This window comes from Arthrobotrys flagrans, assembly GCF_004000055.1.
Source record: "Arthrobotrys flagrans strain CBS H-5679 chromosome Unknown unitig_0, whole genome shotgun sequence".
Classification (NCBI taxonomy): domain Eukaryota; kingdom Fungi; phylum Ascomycota; class Orbiliomycetes; order Orbiliales; family Orbiliaceae; genus Arthrobotrys; species Arthrobotrys flagrans.
In genome coordinates, this window is record NW_027137550.1 from 5,417,514 (window position 1) to 5,441,124 (window position 23,611).

The 23,611-nt window shown below is 45.9% G+C and overlaps 10 protein-coding genes across 10 annotated transcripts; 2 read left to right on the forward strand and 8 right to left on the reverse strand.

Annotated features, from left to right (window-relative positions):
- Nucleotides 1-261: 261 nt before the first annotated feature.
- On the reverse strand, nucleotides 262-2,504 carry DFL_004598 (uncharacterized protein; the record flags this gene model as incomplete). Its single annotated transcript, XM_067633718.1, has 4 exons — nucleotides 262-2,094; nucleotides 2,161-2,234; nucleotides 2,311-2,409; nucleotides 2,483-2,504. 4 exons carry the CDS (start codon nucleotides 2,502-2,504, stop codon nucleotides 262-264), a joined length of 2,028 nt encoding a protein of 675 aa, XP_067491860.1.
- A 606-nt stretch (nucleotides 2,505-3,110) lies between these two features.
- Nucleotides 3,111-5,889, reverse strand: DFL_004599 (uncharacterized protein; the record flags this gene model as incomplete). Its single annotated transcript, XM_067633719.1, has 3 exons — nucleotides 3,111-5,492; nucleotides 5,548-5,639; nucleotides 5,703-5,889. The coding sequence occupies 3 exons, from the start codon at nucleotides 5,887-5,889 to the stop codon at nucleotides 3,111-3,113; spliced, it is 2,661 nt and encodes an 886-aa protein (XP_067491861.1).
- Nucleotides 5,890-6,306: 417 nt separating this feature from the next.
- On the forward strand, nucleotides 6,307-7,347 carry DFL_004600 (uncharacterized protein; the record flags this gene model as incomplete). The annotated part of the gene is made up of 1 exon (XM_067633722.1): nucleotides 6,307-7,347. The coding sequence occupies one exon, from the start codon at nucleotides 6,307-6,309 to the stop codon at nucleotides 7,345-7,347; it is 1,041 nt and encodes a 346-aa protein (XP_067491862.1).
- A 341-nt stretch (nucleotides 7,348-7,688) lies between these two features.
- DFL_004601 (uncharacterized protein) lies at nucleotides 7,689-9,892 on the reverse strand (the record flags this gene model as incomplete). The annotated part of the gene is made up of 8 exons (XM_067633723.1): nucleotides 7,689-8,486; nucleotides 8,549-8,576; nucleotides 8,629-9,014; nucleotides 9,084-9,150; nucleotides 9,231-9,274; nucleotides 9,350-9,472; nucleotides 9,568-9,621; nucleotides 9,878-9,892. The coding sequence occupies 8 exons, from the start codon at nucleotides 9,890-9,892 to the stop codon at nucleotides 7,689-7,691; spliced, it is 1,515 nt and encodes a 504-aa protein (XP_067491863.1).
- A 653-nt stretch (nucleotides 9,893-10,545) lies between these two features.
- DFL_004602 (uncharacterized protein) lies at nucleotides 10,546-12,020 on the reverse strand (the record flags this gene model as incomplete). The annotated part of the gene is made up of 5 exons (XM_067633724.1): nucleotides 10,546-10,956; nucleotides 11,016-11,282; nucleotides 11,350-11,666; nucleotides 11,739-11,769; nucleotides 11,883-12,020. The coding sequence occupies 5 exons, from the start codon at nucleotides 12,018-12,020 to the stop codon at nucleotides 10,546-10,548; spliced, it is 1,164 nt and encodes a 387-aa protein (XP_067491864.1).
- A 2,325-nt stretch (nucleotides 12,021-14,345) lies between these two features.
- Nucleotides 14,346-14,855, reverse strand: DFL_004603 (uncharacterized protein; the record flags this gene model as incomplete). The annotated part of the gene is made up of 1 exon (XM_067633725.1): nucleotides 14,346-14,855. The coding sequence occupies one exon, from the start codon at nucleotides 14,853-14,855 to the stop codon at nucleotides 14,346-14,348; it is 510 nt and encodes a 169-aa protein (XP_067491865.1).
- A 710-nt stretch (nucleotides 14,856-15,565) lies between these two features.
- DFL_004604 (uncharacterized protein) lies at nucleotides 15,566-17,840 on the reverse strand (the record flags this gene model as incomplete). The annotated part of the gene is made up of 7 exons (XM_067633726.1): nucleotides 15,566-16,086; nucleotides 16,147-16,300; nucleotides 16,369-16,448; nucleotides 16,514-16,958; nucleotides 17,032-17,290; nucleotides 17,345-17,579; nucleotides 17,654-17,840. The coding sequence occupies 7 exons, from the start codon at nucleotides 17,838-17,840 to the stop codon at nucleotides 15,566-15,568; spliced, it is 1,881 nt and encodes a 626-aa protein (XP_067491866.1).
- An 809-nt stretch (nucleotides 17,841-18,649) lies between these two features.
- Nucleotides 18,650-19,629, reverse strand: DFL_004605 (uncharacterized protein; the record flags this gene model as incomplete). Its single annotated transcript, XM_067633727.1, has 4 exons — nucleotides 18,650-18,799; nucleotides 18,862-19,122; nucleotides 19,190-19,397; nucleotides 19,532-19,629. The coding sequence occupies 4 exons, from the start codon at nucleotides 19,627-19,629 to the stop codon at nucleotides 18,650-18,652; spliced, it is 717 nt and encodes a 238-aa protein (XP_067491867.1).
- Nucleotides 19,630-20,037: 408 nt separating this feature from the next.
- Nucleotides 20,038-21,212, forward strand: DFL_004606 (uncharacterized protein; the record flags this gene model as incomplete). Its single annotated transcript, XM_067633728.1, has 2 exons — nucleotides 20,038-20,177; nucleotides 20,237-21,212. The coding sequence occupies 2 exons, from the start codon at nucleotides 20,038-20,040 to the stop codon at nucleotides 21,210-21,212; spliced, it is 1,116 nt and encodes a 371-aa protein (XP_067491868.1).
- Nucleotides 21,213-21,468: 256 nt separating this feature from the next.
- On the reverse strand, nucleotides 21,469-22,359 carry DFL_004607 (uncharacterized protein; the record flags this gene model as incomplete). Its single annotated transcript, XM_067633729.1, has 2 exons — nucleotides 21,469-21,990; nucleotides 22,063-22,359. The coding sequence occupies 2 exons, from the start codon at nucleotides 22,357-22,359 to the stop codon at nucleotides 21,469-21,471; spliced, it is 819 nt and encodes a 272-aa protein (XP_067491869.1).
- Between the last annotated feature and the right edge of the window lie 1,252 nt (nucleotides 22,360-23,611).

Sequence of the window (23,611 nt, forward strand, 5' to 3'; positions counted from 1 at the left end):
CTAGGGTGGACTCGAGACCAGAGACTGGGTGTATTTCCAAAGCTACGAAAGGTTTATAATTTAAGTATAAGCGTGTAATCAACGAAAACTAATTTTGGGACTTCAGAAACAGAAAAACAGCTAAGCTATTCAAAATATTCTACAGAGGATTACGAAACTCCCATCCAACACCAATACCACAGTATGTATATAATATAATACAGGTTGATTGATTGATTCCCCTCGTCGTATATATAGCTCCATGACATAAATGCCCTTCGATTAATTCTTGGCCTTCTTCTTCTCCCTTTCAATCTTCCTTCTCTTACTCTCCAGCCTCTCCTTCTCATCCTGCTTCTTCTTATTTCCATATTCCATTCTTTCATACAATTTCCTCTTCTTCTTTGTCATCATCATCTTCTGTCTCTCCACTTCGTCCTCTCGCTGTTTCTTTTCTTTATCTAGCTTCTTCTTGGCCTCTGACTTCTTAGACTTCTTCTTGTCATCCTTGTATTCGACTCCCTTGGCTTCAGCCTCCAATTCGCGTTGATGTTGTAGCTGTCTTGACACTTCGTCGTCTTCGGACTCGGCATCAGATTCTTGTAATGCTACACCACCGTTCTCCTCTACCTCTTCATCCTCTTCACTATCGTCCTCACCCTCGCCGGCAAGCTCGGTGTTCATACCACCCCACTCTTCATCCTCGCTACCCTCAGCCTCAACACCATTCTTCTCGCCATCTTCCAACATCTTGACGTCTTCCTCTTCCTCCTCTTCCTCCTCCTCCTCCTCTTCTTCACTTTCTCCGTTGTCTCCAACTGGTGCTGTAGGGTCGTATTCTCCTTCGTTCACTTTGACCCATGGACTCAGATGTGGCGGTAACTCCGCGCCCTGTGCATAAGCATCAGGTCTCAAGACCCTCCCGGCATTCACGCAATCCCAGATATATTGAGGCTGCACGTATAACCGTCCCAAAACCTTCCCCCTTCCAGCGTTTATGCCTTCTTCTGCTTCACTACCGGCCGGCATAGGCGGCAATCCAACTTGAGGTGGTCGATCAACAACTTGAAGGGTAATGCTTGGATCTCGATCGTCCTTCGTGAAGGATCCTTCACCAAGCACTGCGTCCCAACCAATTCTCTTGCATCCGAAAGACCTCAGCAAGAATTCCAACGGTTCTCTCGGTGTTTCACGAGATAGGTATACTGTCCATTCTGAGAACATGTTGGAGGTCCTCCCTTCCCCTCCAAGGTCTTCTGTAGGTTGCTCCAAGATGTCGGTTGTAGCACCGTCCTTCGATGGTATGGCCGTGAACTTATCGAGTCCCTCATTGACCTTCTCTCCTCCTTCGGTGGCTAGAACGATAGCGTTCTCCTCCTCCTCCTGTTCCTCACCCTTCTCCTCGATTTCCTTGATTTTATCTCCCAAAGTCTCTAGCTGCTTGCTCACATCCTTCTTCACCACAAGCTCCCCATTGGTCCCATTCTCCAACTGCCCAACCTTCTTGCTCTCCAAACTAAACGCCCTCAACCCAGCACCCATCTCATCCATCTTCTTATCAAACTTCGGTGGATACACCAATCCTTCCAAGGTATACAATCTAAACAGAACAAACCCCAACAAAGTCGTATAAAAATCCAAGAACGTAAGCATGATCCTAAAATCCACATCTCGCGGTACGCTCTGAGCGAATTTATACGGAACAAGCCAGAGTACATCCTGTCCTTGAATAGTAGCCTGGTAATAAATACCCTTAATCGATAAAAACGACTTTTTCAACGCATGTTTTCGAATGATATAATGCTGGAATTCATTCGCCAATCTAGCACAGGTTTCTATTGTCTTTGGTGGGATATCTCTGTTCGATGGGAGATTGGCGAAGAGGAAGACGGTGGAGAGTGCATCGTCAAGATCACGGATTGCGTCTGTGAAGGCTGGGTACCGTTCTTTGATGATGTGATCGAGCTTTATACGGGGTTTGTGGAGATCTTCGAGACGTTTGGCATCGGAGAAGTCGCCGCGGCCGAGGGCTTTAGAGAGTTTTTTGCTGAAGGTTTTGTGCTCACGGAATTTTTGGAGGACAGGCTCGTGGAGAAGGTATTGAATGTCCTTGGTCTATTTTCCGGATCTATTAGAAGGCTTCTTTTTGGCGAGGTGAGGGGTCATGGAAAGGTTATATACGTAGTAGAAGGTTACTGGGGCAGTAGAACCCTTGTTGGCTTTCTTCTTGTTACGGGGCTCTCGTGGGTAGATTCCTGCAGATGGACCAATTCGTATTAGAAACCTGCCGCAAAAGCGAATGACCCAAAGCATAGACGTAGTTATGCATACCCTTAAAGATGCAAAGCCTCCTAAAATCCGGTAAGGATATTTGGAGCTTGCGAACGGCCTGTGTCCTGGTGATGAAGTTTCTGGCATTTCCAGCCACGCCTAATACAATCAAACGACGGAAGTTGTCAGTTCTCAGTTACAAAGTTTCAAAGCCCTTTAAGATAAACCGTACCCTTCTTTTTAATTTTACCCATTGTGCTGGTTCTGCGACGTTGAAAGATATGAAAGATCGGGTAAGGTTGATGTTGGAGCTTCGTGTGGAGTGGGAAGAAGTTTCGCGACCAGAAATTTTTCGCAAAGCTTAAAGCGAAAAAAAAAAGTTTTGGCTTGCAGCTTTGTAGAACCATCGCAACACAAAAAATGCAACATGTGTAGGGTGAAATCTAGCCTCGAATTAGGTAGTTAGAGTCGAATCCATGGTCCCAGACCACTGCATTTCAAAAGTATTAATGTACATAAGTTAGTATAACCCATCGAAGGCCCCAGGAAGTCCTAATGAGAGTCGCTAACAAGGGAAGAATGGATCGTCTCCCAAACTCCGTCTAACAGGTTATTCACAAGAAAACGAAAGTAATAAAACAACCCTTCACAACCGCATTTCAAAAATGGGGGAGGAAAAAGAACACTGCTTGCAAGGCGCCTGAGAAATGCTAAGATCCCATGCAAATGCAGAAACAAGACTTCATCATCAATCATACAGAAGGTCATTAATAGGAAGACCCCTGGTCGTCGTCAAATCTAAATGCAAAAATGTCGGGGCTAAGCGGTTGTTAGTGTACTGTAAAAAAAAAAACATCTGTCTACTTCCCTGTCATCTCTCTGATTTGAGCCCTTAGTCGCTCGTTTTCATCTCTCAAAAACTTCACTTCTGCCTTCTCACCCTTAATCAACCCTTCCAAAAATTCATCCTGCTGCTTAAATTTAGTCTTCATCTCAGCCTTTAGAGCCACAATTTCCTGGTTGAATGAGGTCTTCAAGTCCGCGATCATATCATGGATGCTCATCGTCCCGTTTTGTGTGCTGGTGGACAACATAGCTGGTCCACTGCTTCTCATATTTGGCGGGCTACCTCCAACGTTAACACGTTTATGTGGTTTCCTAACTTCTTCTGGCATCCAAATATCCTCCGGGATTGGTGACTTCTGCTTCCCTTTTCCTTTGGAAACTAGTCTAGGCGCATTTTGCGAGGCTTCCTCCCTAGTGGCTTCGTAAGGATCATCTGCCGCTTTTCGTTTGGCACCACCAACTTTCGGCGACAATGTCGGAAGATCAGGATACGGTGGGCCATCGATTTCCATATCTTCATCCTCGAAGACGAGATTCGAGACAGGTGGGAAGCTCCCCTCTTTCTTCTTTCGTTTCTTTTCTTCCTTCTCAGACTTCCTTCGCTCTTTCTCTTCCAACTTAGCCCTCCTTCTCTCCGCCTTCGCATCTACTTTGCTGCTTGCGGAGTTCTCCTTACCCTCCACACTTTCAGGAGCACTAGAATCATGTTTGGACTTTTGATTTGGGAGGTGCGATGAAAATAAGGATAGGACAGGATGTCCGTGTCCGGACTCAAGTTTAGCTCGAACCTTTCGAAAATCCTCGACCGCTTTGCTATCAGTCGAAGGAAGGGGAAGTCCTGTCGGTAATGTAGAAGGGGGGGCAAAATCTCGACCCTTAGGAGGCTCTGGTCGAATCTCGTCTTTCAAAGGTACCGCGGGTTTCGTTTCTTTGGCCTCTTCTGCTTGTGTGGCAGGCGGGGCCGGTCTCGTTGTTGGTGGTAGTTTCTGCTGTTTAAACTCTTGATCAAACTCTCGTCTGACTTGCTCTTTCCTCGACCCTTTTTGCCTCGATAATTCCGCCATAGCTCGTTGAACTGACTTTGTTTCTCCTGGAACGGCTGCCTTCTTCCCAGGGCTTCTCGACTTCGCGACCGCCAAGGTCGGGGACGAAACACTCGGTCTCAACAATCCCTCTTCATCTTGTCTGATCGATTTGTCAATCTTGTCCCCTTGCTCCTTGTCCGGGGAATGTTGAACGGATCGAACACTCAATCGTGCGCTCCTCCTCCTTGGGGAGTTCTTTATTGGCTCGTTCTTGACTGGTGAAAAGATGCTCATATAATCCGTGGTGTACCCTTTTTGAAGGTCCTCCCATGCGGGTTTCTGTTCCTTAAACGTTCCTTCGACATCTTCCCACGAGTCTTCCTTCTCGGCTCCATGTGGAGCTTTCGGGAGAGGCTTGTTTGGGTTCGGAGGAGGGACCCGAGTCACAGGCGATGAAGGGGGGAATTCGATCGGTGCCTCCGGTTTTTCTGCCGCAACGATGGGTTCTTCCTCGTTTGCAGTTAGCAGGGTCTGCTTAAATTTCAATTGGTGTGGTGTGCGGTTAGCAGGGAGGGGTAGCAAACTGCTAATTTTGCGGGGAGACGTATGGGGTCTGATAGTTTTGGTAGCAGTAACGGGCAGCTTGACATCCCCTAACTTCCACCTGACTTCACGGATTCTGTTATCTCGTTCCACCTGAACTTCGTGTAACCGGTTTCCGTCTTGGTCATAGATGTAGCACCACCCATGAAGTGTTCCAATAGTGGCTAACCATTTGGTGCCTTTTTTCCCATCTTCAGACCTGATCGCAAGGCAGGTGGCTGGTGCTCCAATTTTGAAACTACCGACAACCGTCTTTTTCTCAAAATCGAGAACCACGCATTTCCCATCTTCACCAACCGATACAGCTCTAGCCTGGGGGCACGGGATAAATTCTGCAGCAGTCAGTCCCTTCCCACCCATATTCGCATCATGCAAATGTCCAAATGCATGGATATGTTGTCCAGTTTTGGTAGCTTTTGCGTAATCATATGCAGCCAGAACGCCATCGGCAAATGAGATCAGAAAGATGTTCTTCTTCATAGGATGAAAAGACGCTAGAATAGCTTCCTGATTCGAAGCCTGTGGCTTCAGATGGTAAGTCGTTCTAAGACTTAGGTTATCCAAGTGAAGAGTAGGTGGGTCTTTAGATGCAGAGAGTACAAGAGCCGAATCAAAGGATGTTGCGAAGGTGGTTACTGGTGACGGATGCGGTTTGAGGATTTCTGAGAACTTATCGTCCTTAATACTATAGGTTTGAATAGCATTTCGGAGCATAATATTCAGAAAGAGGCTTTTGCCGTCGGCAGCATACTCGAGCAGACGAGTGGACTAGAAAGAATATTAGCTATTGCAGCTACATGTTTGTGCAAGATATAAGGCTAACATCAGCGCCTCTGAGTCTGTAGGAGTTCGACTGTCCCTGTTCGATCCTGTGTAAAACGACAACCAGGTTTCCAGCCACGGCGAGGACATTCCCTGGTGGTGATCTCGTATCAGCTAATGCCGTTTCCATCTTTCAATCAGGGAGTCGGTATGTACCCTCTTTGGCCAACCTTGCGGCGACAATGCCTTGGGGATCGGACGTAAACACCGTATCATACTTGTTGTCTATGCCGTCCCAAACATTGACCTCCGTGGCTGTCGTGATGATAACCTTCCAGGTAGGTTCGACATCCTGCGCTGGCGGCTGTGACCTGCTGCTTCTGTTTTTGAGCCGTAGGGACATCGTGGATGATGTTGAAGAGTCTGGCGCTCAGCAGGTGCGGGTATCGTATGCTATCTCATCAATGTCGTTGGCAAGGCTTTGAGGAGATGGTAGATTTATTTGGAAGAGATTCGAAGGATAGCTGGTTGTTACCGGTGTCGACTTCCGTTGGCGACGATCTAATCTGCGACGGCAACAACACGCGACGATGGTAAACAACCCGACATCATGTGTTGCCAAGACTATTTGCCCCCTGTATTATTTCCCTTTTCGGACACGATTCCGCAAGCCAAAAAATTCAATGTCCAACGTCGGCCACAACACATTCGCCCCGCTGGCTTTCTTCAGCGCAATCTTCCTCGACGATAGCCGTCGGAAAGTCACCCCGACGGCCTCATCCGGCATCCCTTCTCGACATACTACATACAATCCGACACGATGTCGACAACTACACTTCAATCATCGGCTTTCGTCTGCCGCTCTTGCAGCCGGCACCTCCGTCAATGCTTGCCTTCCTCGGCCACTCGTGCTTTCAGTACTACCGCCTCGACAGATGGGCCATCATCAGCCAGCCCATATAGTCCCTACTACGTCGACATTCCTTTCCCGCCTCAAAGATATGCTCCCTGGAAGCCTAGGGCGAAGGGTACTCGTCCTGAGCCACGGAAGGTGTTTCGCAATGACAAGGACAACAAGAAGATAACCTCGAACTACCTCGCACTCGTCTCCAAAGAGCCCACCGTCTTCTCGAAGCCCGGTGAGACCGCTCCGGCGAAGGAAAAGGCATATATCAGTTGGAAGGAAAAGATGGCGGCTTCCCGTCGTCGCAATATCCGTGATGGCCTTCTTCAACTCCACGCCGAGAAGACCCGTCGAGATGAATACATTGCACAACGATCCACCCAAAAGCAAGCTCTCCGTGCCAAACTTCTCGCCGAAGAAGACAGTGAGGCAGCAAAGCTCACTACGCCAACTATAATATCCGCTTTGCAAAAAAAGCATCCTTTAACAGACCCGGGCCGTGAAGAACGCCTTGCCGCAAAACGTGAACGGTACCTAAAGCTCGAAGCAGAAAAACGCCTCGGACGACTCGAGGAACTTCACGAACTCTACATCCGTGCCCACGAATTCATTTTCACCGAAGCACAGCTTGACGAACTTATCAATAAAGAATTCTCGCTTATAAACCAGGCTGAGACGGTCCACATGCAGCCACCAGACAGCTACCAAGTTGTAGCCAGGCAAGCCAGGTCGGATCAAGAGGGCCAAGGCTTCTTCCTGAAGGATGAATTGGTTTTCAATGCCTTTACAGACGCCTTAACAGGCGGTTCCAAGAGAGCTGAGATGAGCAAGCAAACCCCAGAACAAGTACTTGAAGAATTTGCACCAGATATGACATATACCGGCTACGGCTACGGAGGGAAAAAACCAACCCAGCCGGCAATGAAATCAACTTCTGATCTTTTCAATATCCTGTGAAGCCCAGACTGGGCGTAAATGGCTCAAGGCCGAGGTATGGTGGAATAGCCACCTTCTTAGTTACATCTTAGCCACTTACGAAATCAAGCTACATCTACAACCACATAACCGAAGTGTACATCACCTAATAAGTCCTACCTATTGCTAGGGTTCTCAATACTTAGATATTGGATTATCAAAACGAATAACTGGTCTGCCGTTCGTTGTTATAATTAATTTAACAAAGGCACGCCTTTTATTAACATCCCTTGGTTTCTGCAATCCCATTTTCTGCTGCTATCGCCATTAATCTAAAGTCTACAGCTATCCAGTATAAATATTACTCCCCAGTCCCTTCACGTTCAATTCACATTCAACGCCTCTAGCCCTTCCAAAGCCGCCTCCTCGTCTACTTTGTTCAACACTTTTTCCATTCTCGAAAGCCCCAACTCTAGCTCTTCTCTAGGTGCTGAAAAGCTGAATCTATACCACCCGTGTTCTTCCCCAAAGAACATCTCAGCGGATCCAACATAAACACCACCATCTACCATCTTCTCCCATAGGATCTTATCTCGCTTTTGTGCACCTTCAGGCTGACCTGGGATATTAGTCTTCCCACCAGGAATCTTTCCATTATCACCCTTCGGTAACCTAATCTTTGCCAAATACCGCCTCAGGTCGGTCCAAACGAAGAAACCGGCGTTAGATCCAGCCACGTAAGGGATATTATGCTTCTTGAACCAGTTAACGAGGATCTGGTAATGCTGTCCTAGTTTCTTCTGGTTCTCGGATACAAACCCATCCAGGAATTTATGGTCGTTAAGAATCGTTCTCCAGGCGAGGTCTGGTAAAGAACTTGGCCATTGGAAAACTCCAACTGCCCCGACAGCAGCCAGGAAAATCTGTTCGTTCCACGGAGAAATTAGACATCCCATACGAAACCCATTAGCGCAGAAGTCCTTGGACATTCCATAGACGACATGGACAAGATGCGGAGAAATAACGTCCGTCAGTCCGGGAACTGCGAAAGTGGATGTGAAGGGAACAGCGGTAGTGTTCGAAGGCGTGGAATAAATTGAAAGGGCGTAGATCTCATCAGAGATGAAGTGGATCTGATGGGAGTTGCAGAATTTGGCATATTCTTTGATGACTTCCGGGGTCTAGATATGTCAATTAGTGCCCTCTCCAGAGTTTTCCCGTTGTATTCCAACGATCCACTTACGTAGCATTTTCCAAGAGGATTGTGGGGGCTACAACGATGTTAGTATCGATTCGGTTTCGAGGGTTCAACGGCCAACATACTTGCAAAGGATCATTCCTCTAACCCTAACGCCATTATTCCTCTGGACCTGCAGCTCTTTTTCATAATATTTGATCGCCTCAGGTCCCATCGGATCCACATCCTTCAAGCTAACCGGCACCAACTTCAGCTTACTCCTCCCAAACAAATCATGCGCAAACCCGGTGTATATCGGTCGCCCAATCAGTATAGCCTCGCCTTCATCAGCTATAGTATGGAAAAGTAGATCCAAAACACCGCTCACACCAATTGCAGTGTACACGTGCTCTGGTTTCACTTCAAAAGTTGGAGAGAATTTGCGGTTGTAGAGAGAGGCGAGGGCTTCCCGCAGCATAACTGAGCCACCGGGGCCCGCGCCGTAGGTTAAGTCGAATGGCGTGATTTTAATCTACGATTTCAAAGTTTCCGGTTAGGTTCTAGTGATAATTGACAGGAACCTATTATTTGAGGGTTGTACTTTATCTGCATAGTACTCTACGAGTTCTTGATGCATGAGACTGTTCTCTGCGACTCCAAGCGAAATGCTATGTGCCAATTATTAGTTTTTAGACTTTGCCAAATTTATAAATTAACAGACTATCCGGACTTGATAAATATGACTTACATTCCATTTGGATTCTTCTCCTTATTATACATGTTTTGGAAGATCTGTATTTCCAAATCACGAGTTTAGTTGTGGAGCTTTTAATGTAATTAAGGTCTGCATTACATCCAGAAGCATACCCTCATCAGATCAGCCATTGCACCAAAGGCGCCAGCGCTTTCGAGTGCTCGCTTGGACAGTGATTCCTCCATGGTTGAACCCATCTTGTCATCTTCTGGAAGTAGTTGCATTGGGAAGGAAAACTAAGGTTGTTTGTCGGGATCAGTCGATATTAAAAGCAAACAGAGCTAATTATAAGCTTGAGCAGCTCCAACGATAACCTTGAAGGTTAGCTTACATCAGTAGTATCTCTGACAGAAAGTATTCTGCGAACTGGTCGTATTGTAATTGACTTTGCTCATATATTATGTAATGACCTGCTGAGTCATAAAGTTGTATGCAAGCCCTACGTAATTACAGTAGTGTATCTTGAAAACGAGGGGCAAAGTGGTATTTTATACGGCCCAGCGCATTGCCACTAGGTTGACCCGCCACGGCGGAAGGGCCCTATTTGCGCTCCGAGACCGAAGCTAAAAACTTGGATCTTGGATCAAAATGCTAAAAACCGGGGTAACAAGTCGGGCGAGAGAAGGCTGCACCTGGCTTACCAATTCACATTTCATTTTACCCGAAAGTACCCGCTGACTCTCGAGCTCTCGTCGCAAAACCAAAGTTGGTTAAAGTATCGGCAAAGAGTGCAAAGAATAGAGACGCGGCGTAAATATCAGATACCAGACTTTTCAATTCCAGAGAGGAGCTTATCAGCTTGCCAATTTAGTCTCGGGTCCAGGCAATTGACCTTAATGTTTAGGCCCGGGAACATGCATGCCCTAGGTGGGTCCTTTGTGTCCGTCTTATGCTTCGTAACCCTCTAGATTCCACCGGCACATCTCTATCCCGGCTGTTGGGATTGGGGATTACTTTGCCTTGAAATGTCGTGGAACATGACTAATACAACAGCTTATCGCTCTAATTTAGAGGTCTCGATGCACGATGCTGAGCTCGCTACTAGAGCTTCAATCTGCCAGGCATCAGAGTCATACGCGTTCCCTCACCTTCCTCCTCTCTCGCCAAAAAAAATCGAGGGCTGAAGTTAATGTACACAGGAAGGAGATAGACACCCCAAACGGTTCAGACCTTGCAGCTAAAAGGTATGAATAGCGAAATATTCAAAGTATGCGTCTCTGAGGTTTACCGACATTTCGTCGGACTTAGCCCTAGTCAACCATTAAATTCAATCTACCTAACCACCATCCCCAGATTCTCCACGTAAGATTTATTGCTTTTCACTTGTCCTACTCGAAGACTCCCCGTTTGCAGTTGGCATCGGTATCGGCCCACCAGGCGAGTCTGGTTTCCTCGCCGTCAAAACCTCGCATCCAGTCTCTGTGACCAACAAACAATGTTCAAACTGTGCAGATTTTAATCCATCCGCCGTTGTGCTTGTCCAGTTGTCTGGCCACGTCTTATCTCTCCACGTACCCAAGTTAATCATTGGTTCAATAGTAAAGCACATCCCGGCCTTCGCCGCGCCGACAGCCTTGTTTTTAGCGTAATGGGGAACATTCGGTGCGCAGTGGAAAAGGGTATTTACGCCATGTCCGCAATAGGTTTTTACGACGGAACAGCCTCGAGATTTGGCGTGTTTTTCAATGACATTTCCTGGTTCACGGAAGAGCATGCCAGGCTGTGGATTCACAACGTTAGCATCTAAACTCTCCCCATTTTTGCGGACCAAAATAGTACCTTGACAATTTCGATTGCCTTGTCCAGACACTCTCGACTGGTCTCTACAACCCTGACAGTGTCGGGGTCTGCCTTAGCCTTATCCCCGACGTAGTAGGTTTCGTTCAAATCGGCATGGTAGCCATTATGATAAGCCGAGATATCGATGTTGATGATGTCTCCGTCTTCTAAGGGTCTTTGATCTGGGATACCGTGACATATCGACTCGTTTACTGATGTGCATACCGACTTCGGGAAGTTGTTGTAGTTCAAAGGTGAAGGGTAGGCCTATTCGAGTCCAAATCAGAATGGATTCTTTCCAATACATCGCCGTAGCTCTAGGGATTCCGCCTACATTTCTCTCAATTGTCGCTTTGTGCACGATCTCGTCAATCTCATCTGTCGTAATTCCCGGCCTTACTGCAGCTGCCGCAATATCCAAGATCTCTCTTCCTAGCTTACAAACCTCCTTCATTGCTGCAATCCCCTTCTCGTCTAGGATTTGGATTTTATTCGCCCGCTGAAATATTCCTTCCGATCTAGGGATTCCATCTCCGGCATAATCTGGTTTCGGGATATGGTCTGGGACGGAGCGGTATGGGGACAATGGGTACACCGGACGTAACGGGCCAGAGTATGGGTAAGTCGGGAAGGGATCGTAGGTTCCGGTAGCTGGGTTCGAAGGGTAAGGTGTTGGTTTTTGGAGATCTTTAAGTGTACGGAAGATGGAATTTTCTTGCTCACTTGCAGTCTTATGGACTTGTTTATGGTTGGACTAGATATTTCAAGATCAATAGATAAATCATGACCTGGCATTAGCAAAAGGCTCTCGTGAGAACAAAAACACCGATTCGGAGCTCTCCAAAGACTATGGAGTAGTATCCATACCCAACTCTTCTTGAAGCAATCCTGCGAACAGAAGAAACTGTTCTTAATACCCAACTTCAGACATGTCGGACACTGTAGTGTGCCAGCGGGGTTTGTGCACTCTACACCTTTGCATTTCGCGGCGTCACTTGCGGTCATGGCGGAATATTTACTTTCTTTGCCTCTTCACACGTAAGGTCGAGGGATCTTACTGGCTTCGACTAGCGGGAGCACTTGGGACTGCGAAATAGCGACGATTCTATACGAAATGTTGTGAAAGGTGTCCGGGGTTGGAGATAGTAGGTGTTGGTAAGTGGAACTGGAATGGTGGGCGAATGAAGGCTGTGGGGTGACAGAGATTTTGGGGTTGGCAACACACCAACACACTCGGTTTGTTGCATTTTCTAGTGCTTCGAATTTCGATATTTCTTGGTCCTCCGGAGGGTCCTAATTAACTCTTGACCTAATTAGGCTCGAGCACGGCAGATAAGGCTATAACGGTAGCAAAACAGTTTGTATAACAAGAATCGTACGTCGTTAGATAATTTAAATATTTCGCACTTGTCGGCTGAGCCGGATGACCAGATCGAAATTCCACGAGTAGTTTAAACTAGACAAATACCCTATGCACAAAATAACCCAATTATATACCGCCCATCAGGATCCAAGAATCTAAATTCTGGAGAATCTCCCAAGAAAAAAATATATTTTGAAAGTTGCTAGCCTTGGCACGGATGCCTGGCTTCGTGAGTCCCCCTCCCGCAAGTGAAAGCGTCAGACTTTGCAAATGCCCAGTTTGATAAGGCCCAGCTCCATCTTCAGCCGAGCAGATATATATATACCTAGGTATATATCTAACAACCGGAGGATGTTGAATTTGTCCTTAATTAAAGGGGTCCGGATTGCCCTGGCAAAATAATTTGTTCCTCACCAGGGTCTTTACGGTTCGCGTTGGAGTCGGAAGCGGCGACAATGTGCTACCATTCTCCAAACGTAGTGTACCTGTGTGCCGGTTCCGGATATCGATATTTTAGTATGTTTTGTTTGTAAAATATATGATCTAGTATATTAATTGCAAAGGAAATTTAAGCTTACCGTCTGATGATGCGTAATCACTTTCATTTGCGCGCAACCAGGAGCGTACTGCCCACAGTTAATGGTTATTGATCGCGTCAGAGTTGTTAAGAGCACCTCCTGTCCGACTATATTAGGAAGTGCATGATCTGTAGCAACTATATACGGACAAGGTGATGTTGCTCGTTTATCAACAAGCATGGGTTTGATCTCAGGATTAGGCATGGTGCCCACAGAACTAAAGAAATTAAATCTTTTAGCAAATATACATGTACGACAAGGTAACCAAATATCAATTCTCGTATATCAGCTTCCACGAAGCGTGTGAAGCCGTGACGGTATTGAAGTAATCGTCCATAATATATGATTGCAGGCAGGTACGAGCATAAAATTGCGAAGATTGTAAGGAAATTAAATAGGTAAACTAACCTAGCTAACTCTATCCAACCGAGCCCTTCGTTTTCAAATTGGTCATTTACAAGTAAATTTTATCTTGAATCTCGATGTATCCTACAGTCTTTAGCCAAGCTCCCGTAGAGCCGACGTATCCAACTCACTATCGTTATTATGGTTCGTCAATAAGATAGCTGGTATCAGATTGAGCAGGGCACGCATCGCTGACGCCTTAAATTTTGCAAATACAGTGCGGCCTCCGCTTCTGCACAATGCACAACGACCGTTACTGTAGCTCAGCCAGTGGTTTACGGCAAAAACTTTCCCCATAAATATGTCGCTACTTCGACATATACCCAGAAATACCCATGCGGGAGCTGTAAGCTTGCCGTCGTCAAAAAATATCAAACAGTAGGAATCAAAAAAATATGCCATCAAGTTGATTTATAAATTTATCTAACCAACTTATCCGGTGATCAAGAATAACTACGAGATAGACGACGAGGCTAGAGAAATCATGCCTACGGTATCACTCCACAAGGTGGAATATAGAGCTGTCTGTGCTAAGGTATTAGGATATGTTAGAGCAGCTTTTGCCTTTCCATCTGGGTTTGTGAGATGATGGGGCGCCGATAGCAAATCAGTTTTATCATTAGCTTCGATCTCTAGAAGTTTCAGCCGGGCTGAAATGTATTTGGAATAATACCACCCTGTCGTGCCAAAAACACTATTGCAATGTTGAATCATATCAAAGTTGTAAATCATAGTACCCAATTCCATGAATTAAATTTGCACATAACTTCATTAATTTTAAACAGTATTTTGAAAATGACAACATCCGCCCCGTCTAGCCTAAGTATAGACGTCTGTACTATCGATAATCCCTAAGGACCATTCTTCATCAGCTCCTAGTAGGTACCTACTTTCAAAACCTGGTCTCAAAAAGTAATCGAGTAGATATTCGAGATAAGGAGAACCAAAGCTAATAATAATGCATGTAACGCCTAGTTACTCCCATCATTTCCCCCACTCCGTCACAACCACCGTCTCTACATCTTCAAACCACCCAGCATACACAGTTTCCGTAACAGTTTGGATTTCCTTCACCGTAGAAACCCTCGTCACATACTTAGTAACAGTCTGAGTACGAGCCAACCGTTCCGTAACTGTATTTGTACGATACTTCGTAACAGTTTTCCTCTTCGTAACCGTCTGAACAAACCCTTCTCTCTTTGTAGTACTTGTTCCAGTAGGTTTGGTAGTACCCTCGGTCGAACTAACTTTCTTGCTCGTTGTTTTTCTACTCGTGGTAGACGGTTGATCCCTATAAATTATTATTGTAAAAGAGACGGTTAGGGTCGTGGGATATCCATCTTTACCGACGGCGACAAGGGTGTAGGGTAGATACGAGAAGTTAAAGGCGCGCTTGAGGAATGGAAGAGGATTTAGACTTAAAGATGCGACGGGGGTAGATGATATTGTAAGAAGATGTAGGAGGAAAAGAGGGAGGGAGTATGGGAAGCGCATGGTATCCCCAGATTTGGACGTGATAAGTGAGAGGGCGTATTTGATCCCTGGCCTATATATTGTTCGTAGATATGATATAATATGGTTATCATATAGAATAGAAATAGAACAAAGCTTTTGTGGGTTTCGTAACATATAAGCTTCATCGAAGGTCCTGCCTTTTTGAACTCGGTTTCGCTGGAGGCAGAATCGAAAAATTCGTAATATAATGTTTAAAAGAGCCATCGTGCCCTAGTTATATATCAGGTTATCGACAAACCCCAACATATGTTAAAATGCATATGCCCTGCTAGCGCTCTTAGCGCGTGCAGGTAGGGTGCTATATACTATGAGGTTGGCTGGCAGGTCATATGTTTCAGCCGTCATGTCGAAACGCAGAAGCCTTTTTCTGGAATGTTGTAATTTTTCCCATGCCACATTGGCATAATCATTGAACATTCCTTCAAGCTGAACTCGGGCCCTTTAATGGAGGTGTTTACCGAAGGCTAGAATTTCTTGGTGTAGAACATATATTTGTTATCAATTATTATAATTATAATTACAATTACAATTAATTTGTATCGAGGTTGGAGATATACTACTACAAGAATGTTAATGCCTATTACAAACGTTCGCCGCCATCTATAAATTCAAACCAGCCACTGATTACTGAGTGACGACTCGGAATACCTCTTCTAAACCGACTGCCAACTTTCGACCAGCCGCCAGACTTATGTCCTCTTAATCTTCAAAACAATCCAACTCAAAAACCTATACCCAAAAATAATAGCCACCAAAATCCCAGCCCACTCTCCATTCTTCCCAGTCTTATATCCATAAACCGCCAACACCCCATCCCCATCAATCATACACTGATCCTCCAGCGGCGTAGAATACATACAATGACACCCCTCCCCACACTCATAATTTCTCCTCGAAAATTCGTTCACCATCATACCCTGAAAGACATATGATTGGTAATCGATATACCTTGCCCAATATTTCCAGAATACATTGAGAATACGAGGACTGACGAGGAAGCCGCCGACGGACATCCAAAGACCGTTGAGGAAGGCGGTGAGAGCGAGGGAGACGACGAAGATGGGAAAGAGAGAGGAGACGAAAACGACGAGGGATTCGGCGGCTAGGAGGTCAAGGAAGAGCCACATTACCCAGTACATGAATGCGGTTCCGGAGGGGCAGAAGTTTGAAAGCCAGTATGAAACGACGGAGAAAAGTATGGCGATTAAGACTAGTGATTGTTAATTGGAGTCCCGTAGGCATATAAAATGAGGTTCTTGGGGAAACGTACAAAGATATGGTATCCCGATGAAGAAATTGGCGATTATGAAGGAAGTAGGGCCATATAAGCCGTTATTCCGCTCTTTGATGAAGGTGGCTCGGTCTTCGAGAAATGCTGGAATATATGCGACGGCCATGAAAGACATGAACGCCGAACCGAAGAACTATAGATCCTCGCATGGTTAGTATTCGAAAATTCGCCTGGATTCCGACCTGAAAGAAAATTACTTACGATGGCATTAACGAATGGTTGAATCGAATCTTGGTGAGTCGATAGCCGAAGCCAGACTGTTCCCATCATAATCGCAAGGCCTACTCGATGATTAGTTTTCCATATATACAAAATAAAAAAGGGTTAGCAAGTGATAAAAACTTACCCATGTACATAACAATACGAACACCATACGCAAAGACATCCCGATAACTCTTGACAAAACTGCGATGCAATAGAACGACCGGTATCAGAGTCTGAGTCGTCTTACCTTGCGCCTCCAATGCCACTTCGGTTTTCTTCTCTTGAGCCGCTGTAATTTGTTCTTTGATAGCCGTGAGTTTTTCTGAAGAATCCCATTTCGATTGAATAGTTTGCAATTGCTCCGAGGCTACCCGTTTATCTTGTGCGAAGTCGACATTAATAATGTCCAGAAGATATTCGGCGGGATTGTAGAAGTGTGGGATTTCGTATCCGATAGAAGCGAAGTATTCGCGAGTCTCTGGAAGTGAACCTGAATAGCACATTTTCCCTTGAGACAAGAGATACAGAGAATCGAAGAGATTGAAGGTCGATGTAGAGGGTTGATGGATCGAGCAGATGACAATGAGCTATCCCGGTACCGATATCAGTACATTTACCACAAAATATAACCGACGACGGGGAGGACTTTTGACAACCGACCTTGTTCGATTTGCAGACATTCTTGAGATAGGACATAACCTCGTAACTGGCAGCCGAGTCCAACCCACTAGTCGGCTCGTCAAGGAATAGGATCTTTGGGCAGGTTATCAAAGAGCTGGCTACACCAAGTCGCCTCTTTTGCCCCCCGCTCAACCCTCGACGAACTGGAGTTCCAACAAGCGTAGTCTGGTTTTCGACAAGACCAAACGACGCGAGGAGGGTATCGATTCGTCTTTTCCGTTCCGCAGCAGTGATCGAACTATGACATGCATTAGCCAAAATGGTACACGATTAAATATGTATTTCTACGTACTTCGAAAGCGCTAGTTTTGCAGAAAAATCTAGGGTCTCCCGTGCAGTCAAACTGCCAATGAGGTGATCTTCTTGCTCAACGTAGCTACTAATTTTTCGAAACTTCGTTTTAGAGAGTTCGCCGCCATTGACGAGTATCTTTCCGCTCGTAGCTATTTTGTGCGTTCGGCCGGCGAGAAGATTGAGCATAGTAGTTTTCCCAGATCCGCTAGGTCCCATAAGGGCGACCATTTCTCCTATAGTTTTCAATTTATAAATCAGCAATGAGTTCCAATGACATGACATTTCGAATCCGACGATTCAAACATACCAGCGCGAATAATTCCGCTAACATTATCAAGAATCCTTTTTTTCTCCTTAGAACCCTTAATAGGAACCGTAACAGTCAACGCCTCAAACGACAGCACCTGAACTGTATCGTTTAACAAATGCGCATCCGCAAGCGCTTCGACATCTGCCAAAATCCCATTTTGAGACTCGGATTTCGTTGTTTCCATATTGGTAAATTTACCACAAAACAATAGAATAAGGTTATGGTCGCACTAAGATCAACTGTTTTAAAATTCCAACAAATGCAGGGCAAATGCACCTTCCTGAGCTTGGAATCGAAAATAGAGACGAATGAGGATTGGTATAGATGGCGTGCTTTCAGGAAAACTATGGAGTTCACTAGGATCCCTTATAAAAGAGGAGGGCTTGGCTTACAAACCCGAACGGCTTTTGCTGACTCCCAGCCATTATATAATCTATGCTCTAGCCTCCTATCCTAGTCTCAGTTCGACTATCGCACTCGGGATATGCACTAGACACTTAACGATGCACGGCTGACGATGCACAAAGGTCCAGCCCTGTCGGGTTCTTGAAATTTGCAGACAACAAAACTCGAAAACTTGTTATCGTTTGCATTGGGACAAGCTTTGGAAGCTTCGGCACTCCAGTCTACCCAAATTGCGATTTTAGCGTAGTCAGCAATACTTAATTGGTTATTTCACCCGACATATTACGGCCCCACCGATATTCCGATAAGGCTTGTCTTTCAGCTGAAGCGAAGAAGTTTGGAGCATCACAAAAAAGGTCACCAGAAACTCACCAGAAACTCGCCAGAAACTCACCGACAATACTCACCGACAATCAACATTCCCTCCTGCATGCACGGCACATCCGGTTACAGATATTTTGGTATCAGGCCACCGAATTTCCCGGCCACCGAGAACGGCTCAGCCGGTAATATAATCTTTTGGGGTATTGAAGGCCTCAGCCGTTCTAGACTAACGAAATGAACATTCGAATTTCCAATCCAATCCAATTACACCTTGAGCCATAAATTCAGCACACCCTTTGCATATTCCACGATCTCGTCCCCACCAAGCTTGCTTTCACCGTACAGACGGTCGACGAATGATATTGGGACTTCAGCTACTGAGTAGCCCATTGCCCTAGCTCGGACCATCATTTCCTGCATGATATATATGATTAGTCTGCGTGTCTTGAAACAAGTGGTCGTAGGGCTGAACCAACCATCTGAAATGTGTATCCTTTGCTTTCTGTGCTCTTGATAACGCTCTCCAAGACGGACTTCTTGTACAACCGGAAACTTCCGGTCAAATCGCTCACATTCGGCCGTAGGACGACGCTGGCAAAGAGGTTGGCACCCCTACTGACGAGCTTTCTCTTGAAATCCCAGCCGTAAACCCCACCGTCGCCCGCATATCGTGTACCGGTGACGATATCGTAGTTCTTTGATTTCTGGACCTTGATCATCTCAGGGATGAATTTGGGCTACGGCTAAAGTTAGTCCCGAGTTTCGTGTATAATCCCGATAGGCTTTATATATTTGGAGACGAACGTGATGGCTGAAATCGGCATCCATGATGATAACATAATTGCCTGTAACGAATTGAAGTCCATGGACATATGCAGTTCCAAGGCCCAACTTTCCAGCTCTCGGCTTCAAGACAACGTTCGATCCGTATGTCTTGATTAATTGTTGCGCGACATCCTGAGTCCCATCCGGCGATGCATCATCGACGATGATAATCTCCCAATCGAGTTTACTACACCAATGGAAGCCAATTAACGTTACAAATAGGCCTAGAAATATGTGTCTTGGGAGTTACACAGTTTGCGCAAACGGGACGGGAATTTGTTGGAAGGTGGATAGAGACATGATGGAACAGGGATAGCGTACGCTTTGGTGAACGTCTTCTCGAGCAGCCAAACGATGATGGGCAAGTTGCTTCGCTCGTTGTAGGTGGGTAATATTATCGAGTACTTGTCACCGGCCATTTTGGAGTATATCGGTAACCTTCTTTGCTGGTGGTGGGGGTATTCGTGGGATCTGGAATAGTTATTGATACAATGGTCGCGAACCGAAGGGGTCTCGTGAAGCCAGGTTGTAAGTTAAATTGCACCCGGGCGATTGGAGTTGTTGCCAGGTCGCGTTAATCAGCCACAAACAGGGTAGCAATCGGCAGGCGAACCTCACCGCCAACGCATTCGAGTCGTAGCGTTTTCTTTCCTGGTAATTATCATCCAAGCTCTGGGATATTCCTTTTCCGATTTCGTTCATCATACTTACTATAGCAGGCTGAAGTATCCTAACGATGAGATAGTTAAGACGGACTAGCTTTGGCGGGCTAGAATAGCCTACATACCTAATTACCAAGAATTTACCATCTCACCGATTCGCGCACGATGTTTAAACGGCAGGCCCAGACCCCCACCTCCTCGGTGTCCATAACCCAGGCGGGGATGACCCGGTCGACAAAGGACTGGAACAAAACCACAACTTCAATGCCACTAGAATATGGCTTAGCATCTAAGGGGGACACGAGGTAGCTCTTTTTTACCTCGTCCATATCCTTATATACCTTACTCACCTCTACCTTACCAGGTTGGCCGACTACTCGAACCAAGAATCCTTCTTCCACACCATCCAAACCCGTTATTTAACCCATATCGGCTCCTTCCCGTCAGTCCCAGCTCTAGATGAACAGCTAGCAGCTCTCTCCATAGCTTCGAATAATACCTACACCCCACCTTCCTCCACATCCACATCCCAATCCTCAACTCCCAAACCCGATCTATCAACTCTGCAAAACATTCTTATGGATATGCGTAAACTCCGCGAAGGTCTATTAGCCTCCAACCGTCTAGACGATTTTGCAAAGTCTGCATATATCTTTATCGCCCGTGCTGCAATTCTAATGTCACACCCGGAATCATATTTCCCATCAATCCGACATCTTCTCTACGTTCTTCATAAACAAAACCCATTGTCGAATCCGGAGGTTAATGAATTGGCTGGGTATCTGATGCTACACCTTGCTTGTTCGACAAATTCATATCATGATGCATACGAAGTTAGGCAGACGTTCAAGGTTAGAGATCATAGAGTTGATATGGCGATTAAGGCTTTGGTTGCTGGGGATTATTGGTTGTTTTGGAGTACGAAAAAGTCGGTCGATGGGTATAAGAGTAAGATCATGGATAGGGCGGTTAAGGATGTTAGGAAACATGCGTTGAAATGTGTGGGAAGTGCGTATCATGCTGTCGATATCGAGTTTTTGGAAGGATGCACATGGAGGGAGTGGGAGGTTCTTAGAGAAGAGTTTTCAATTGCGTGGGAGGAGGATTGCGGCAAAATAATCATCAAAAAGAGACCAGATTCCAAGGCCAAGACCTTGAATGTGAGGAAGGAGGAGAAGAGGGAAGTCAAAAGGGAATTAACGGAACCAACCACCAAACCGAAGGCAGAGCCAACTCCGAAACCGAAAGTTGAAGCTCCAACCGGTCTAGCAGCAAGTCGGTGGGCTACTCCGAAAAATGAAAGCGTCCAACAAAAGGGCAATTGGACGCAATGGGGATGAGACCGTCAGCTTTGGCCTAATTCTTTTGATAGTTTATTGCCTAGTTTAGCGGGCGCCGGCGTTTTTTTGGTGTACGATGATATCATGGTGCATTTGATCTTGAGATATTATATTTATAGTAGGCGAAACCAACAGAGAGGCCGACCGAAACTCCATCCCTTGCCAGTGTATCATAAAACCAAGACGAATACCGAAAAGTCGAGAACACAAGGGAATACCGCCCATAAAGGGATATTATACACGTCCACTAATTCCATCAGGTCCCTCGTGTACCTCTCATGGTACCACTGGTGCCCCTCGGGATACCTCTTCCAATGCCGGACCCCGACCTTCCAGAATAACGTGCTAACCCAGATCCTCTCTGAACACCTCTTGTCGTTTGAGATGTGCTTGAAGACGACGTCGATGCCCCCGTAGACGTAGTAAAAGACGGCCGACCATAGCCGCTGCTGGTACCTCTACTTCCGGTTGTCTTTCTTCCAGTCCCTCGCCCTCCCCTTGTACCTCTGGTAGCTGCTGCTGCCGCCTGTGCCTGTGCTGCTGCCTCCCTCGCTCTCGCCTCTCTTTCCCTAGCAGCAGTAGCCTCTTCCTCCTCTCTCCTTCGTCGTTCAGCTTCTAGCGCCTGTGTTTGGGCTTCTTCCTCCATTTCTGCAATGTCGTTTGAAGACCCTTTCCAGTGTCCGTTTAGAATTATGCGAGATGTATGTGTCGATTGTGAAAGTATTTGTGAATATTTGTCCAATAGGAAATTGGCATTGTCTACCGCTTGGTTTACAGTCTGTATAAAATGGCCAGTTAGCGATAAATCCCAGTGTATTGGTCAATATAACAACGCCCGTCATAAGCATACCCCCATATTCTCCATCGCGGTTTGTAAACTCTTATTAACCGCAACAATCAATCTATTCACTTTTCTAACAGACTCTAATTCCGCCCGTAACGCCACTTCACGAGCTTCTTCGTCTGCGACCGAGGATACAAAGCGATTTCCAGATTGTTGAGGTTCTTCGGATTTAACGTTTACATCGTCGTCGAGGTCTAGGTCCATATCGATATCCGGTAGATCCTCGTGACGGCCCGTAGGACCTTCGTAGGACATCATCGAGGATTCTTCCAGTTCGCGTGTAAAAGAGTCGTCGAGATCCATGGTTGGGGCGGGGCTTTAGTAGTTTTTGCTCGGAAGGGAGGTTTATTTGGAGGAATGTGGATTGGGTGTTTGTATGTTGGAGGTTAGATGGGGTGTAGTTTCCATTATCGAGGGTTTGAAGGAAGGGAGCTTAGAGGATGTTCGCCATGGTGGTGTGTGACAGCCGTGGTTTGGCAGACTTCAGGTTGCAGTCGGTTGAAGCAATCGGCGCGCCACCAACTTGCGAGCTACCCTTGTCGAGAGCTTGGAAATACCACATTGTCAACACAGATAGTGGAATATAAATTTATCTTGGTCGTTTAGAGTCAATAGGATCAATGTCAATAGCACAATTATAATATGGGTGTTTGGGTGGGAAGCTACCATATCACTGGTTCATGAAATGGGTGGCCGGGTGGTTTGAAGGCGCAGCATCAATTTTGAGCTTACTAGGCCAGGGGCCATTACAAAACACCATTTACCGTATCCCGTCTACAAATCGATTTTTTCCACAAGCAATCAAGCAAAGGGGGATAAGGATTAATAATATACTTTATTGCATTCCCCTCTATGAAATATATAGACTTCACTTTACTAGTTTTGCTGTATATAACCTGTTGTTTTGTTGTTCTTGAAAATGTTGATATCACCGGTTTCGCTGGTAGGGCCTCGACATCGGCCCTTGTCGATAATGATAGAAATGCCAAGGGTTTCTAGAAACAGGCAGAATCTGTTTGATCTTATTTGGCTTTCCTCTACACTGAGAAGTTCAATCCAGCTCTTCTATGTTTCTTCATCCTCATCCTCATTGATACATCTTAACCAGCTTCATTATTATTCCTATCTTCTAATGATTTGTCATCTTCGCATAGTTCATCCCTTGTGAGATTTAAATCTCTCAGCTTTGGTTGTTTGGATGCATTTCTTGAGGTGGTATACCGGTAAGTGAGAACCCTCGAAACCTCCACTTCGGCCTTCCATCCAAGACTGACGGATAATGTAAAATCCACAGATATTCTCGTCGATAGCCTGCAAGATCTTCAAGCCATTAGATATGTCTGCTGTCGCTCGAATAGGCCAAAGACCTCCCTTCGATCGCTGAAAACCCAATAGTACCCTCGGTCCAAGGCCTAATCGGTGGAAATACCAAAGATAGGCTGAAGGAGTTACATTATGCTACAAATATCATTTGCTGGCCCCCTAAGCCTCGAGAGTGAATAATTTTGTCCGAGTGCCCACCTAGGTTCGAGACTATTCTGCGAGTGGTTTCTGT